We start from the raw sequence: 2278 nt of genomic DNA on the forward strand, positions 1-2278 counted from the left end.
GAAACCACAGGACTGAGAGAAAGGACGGAAAGAAGCAAAACAAAACCAACAACTTAAAACAAAAGTCTGATGGATTCTCTCTCATTTGTGACAGTGTTGTGAAATGAAGGGCAAGGGGGGGGGGGGGCGGAACAGCCTGCAATGCGATTTTCAGCCATGACACGTTCGGCCCAGTGCCCTGGCAAGTGCTCTCAGCTCCCCTGGCTGCCAGAATCTCAGACAAGAGGAAGAGGAGGGACCCCAGGGACTGGATCTCAACACTCCTGACCCAGGCCCTGACTTCCCCCCGGCCTTTGGCACAGTGCGCTGCTATTGGCAAACAAAGACAAGATAAACACATCCAGTGCATGAAGCCCCATGCAGATGGCAACGAGCACCCAGGGCGGCCAGCGCCAGAAGGGCCCACCAAGGCTATCTCTGCACGGCAGCGATCTGGGGCAAGAGGACGGGCGCACAAGCAATGCCCGCAAAAGACTCTGGAAAGTGCATGTCCCTCTCCCACTCATCCGTCTCTGTGTTATACACCTGAACGATGCTGGTCACATTGTTCAAATGCCAGTTGTAGCCCCCAACTATGTAGATCTTCCTCTCCAGCAGGCAGCAGCCGGCTTCCGATTGGCCAGCCCGCATGGGGCTCACCATGGTCCACTGGTCGGCCTCGGGGACGTAGTACTCCACGGCAAGCACATCGAAGCAGCGGTCCACGTGGTCCATGCGGCCCCCGAGGGCATAGATGCGGCTACTCGTGCTGACCATGGAATGCAGGACTCGGGGCTCATTCATGGGGGCCTTGAACTCCCACTGGTCCACAGACGGATCGTAGCAGTGCAGCGCCTTCTTGTCCTCCACCGAGACGCCGTAGCCCCCAGAGATATAGAGCCGGCCATTCATGGCCGCCCCCGCATGCCCCCACGTCCGGCGCTTCAGGGAGCACACGTAGGACCACTCGTTCTTCTTGGGGCAGTACTTCTCCACGGACGCCAGGCTCCCTGCGCGGTTCCGCCCACCAGTGGCGTACATCATTCCACACAGCACATTCAGCTGGAACTGGATGCGGCTCTCCTGCATGGCCTGGATGCGCAGCCACTGGTTCAGGTGAGGGTCGTAGCGGTAGCAGATATCGACCGCCCCCTCGCCGCTCCGATACTGCAGGTGCTGGCCCCCGACCACGTACACAAAATTGTCCAGGACCGCCACGCACGTGTGGCTGCAGCCCACCTCCATCTCGGTGAGCTCCTTGAACTGGCGGGAGCCGGGCTCGGGCAGGTGGTAGACCTTCCCGCTGACGGTGCGGTCATTGTCCGTGTAGGGCGTGCCCCCAAACGTGATGAGGGAGAGCACGTCGGAGCGGATGGTGGTCCGCGGAGACTGCATCTCGTGCTGGCGGAAGGGCAAGATCTGGTAATTGAAGGCCTCGAGCAGGTACTGCCGGCAAAGCACATCCTCCACCATGATGTCCAGCGTCTGGACGCTGTCCACCAGCTCCGACGACTTCATGAGGGGAAAGCGGATGTGGCAGAGCACCTGGCTGGCACCGGGCCGACGCGTGGGGTCATACTGCAGCCAGCGGATGGCCGCCCGGAAGAGGTCGATCTCGTTGCAGCTCTTCAACTTATTGCTCTGCAGGAAGAAGACCAAGCGTTCCAGGGGCAGATGCAAGAAGTCCTCCTCCTCCGAGATCTGCAGGAAGTGCCGGAACGTGAAGGCGTCCACTGACTCCTTCAGGGAGGCCAGGCTGAAGGTGGTGGCCATCTGGCCGATGTTGAGACACGTCTCCACGCTCATGGCGGACTTGAGGAACTCCTCACAGAGCTCGACCACGGGAACCATCTGGAGGAAAACCGCAGCTCCCAGAACATCCTGGATGCAGTCAAGATCGAGGGTCACTTCGGCGCTGTAAGCAAAGTCAATGATGTGTTTCAGGCCTTTGGCGGACACACCCTTGAGCTCAATGATGTCCTGGCTGGCTTCTCTCATCCCTCCAGTGAACATCGCCCTGAAGGTCAAAAACAAAAATTTGGGTTTTGATCGGCTGCCAGTCACATGGATAAGAGGAGAAACTTGGTGGTGTGGGGAAGAGGCTGGTCACTTGGACCAGCGGCCCAGAAAGCCCAGGCAGAGCACAGAAACATCAGCCTGGTGAAAAAGGAAGAAAAACTCTGCCCAAATCATGCATCTTCCTGAAAACAGCAACTCTCAGTCCTGCCCTGCTGCTTGATACACTCCATTGCTTGGCCTGTTAATTATTAAATGGCCACTCCAGCTACTCAGCTGCAGC

The 2278-nt window shown here is 58.4% G+C and overlaps 1 protein-coding gene across 1 annotated transcript; it reads right to left on the reverse strand.

Annotated features, from left to right (window-relative positions):
- Positions 1 to 411: 411 nt before the first annotated feature.
- On the reverse strand, positions 412 to 2007 carry KLHL26 (kelch like family member 26). Its single transcript, XM_044658634.1, has one exon. The coding sequence runs from the start codon at positions 1990 to 1992 to the stop codon at positions 412 to 414; it is 1581 nt and encodes a 526-aa protein (XP_044514569.1). The 5' UTR covers positions 1993 to 2007.
- Between the last annotated feature and the right edge of the window lie 271 nt (positions 2008 to 2278).

Source organism: Gracilinanus agilis, chromosome 1, assembly GCF_016433145.1.
Source record: "Gracilinanus agilis isolate LMUSP501 chromosome 1, AgileGrace, whole genome shotgun sequence".
Taxonomy (NCBI): Eukaryota; Metazoa; Chordata; class Mammalia; order Didelphimorphia; family Didelphidae; genus Gracilinanus; species Gracilinanus agilis.

Bases quoted from the DNA above. Each gene is read 5' to 3' on its own strand.
- KLHL26 (XM_044658634.1), bottom strand. From the start codon at position 1,992: ATGTTCACTGGAGGGATGAGAGAAGCCAGCCAGGACATCATTGAGCTC.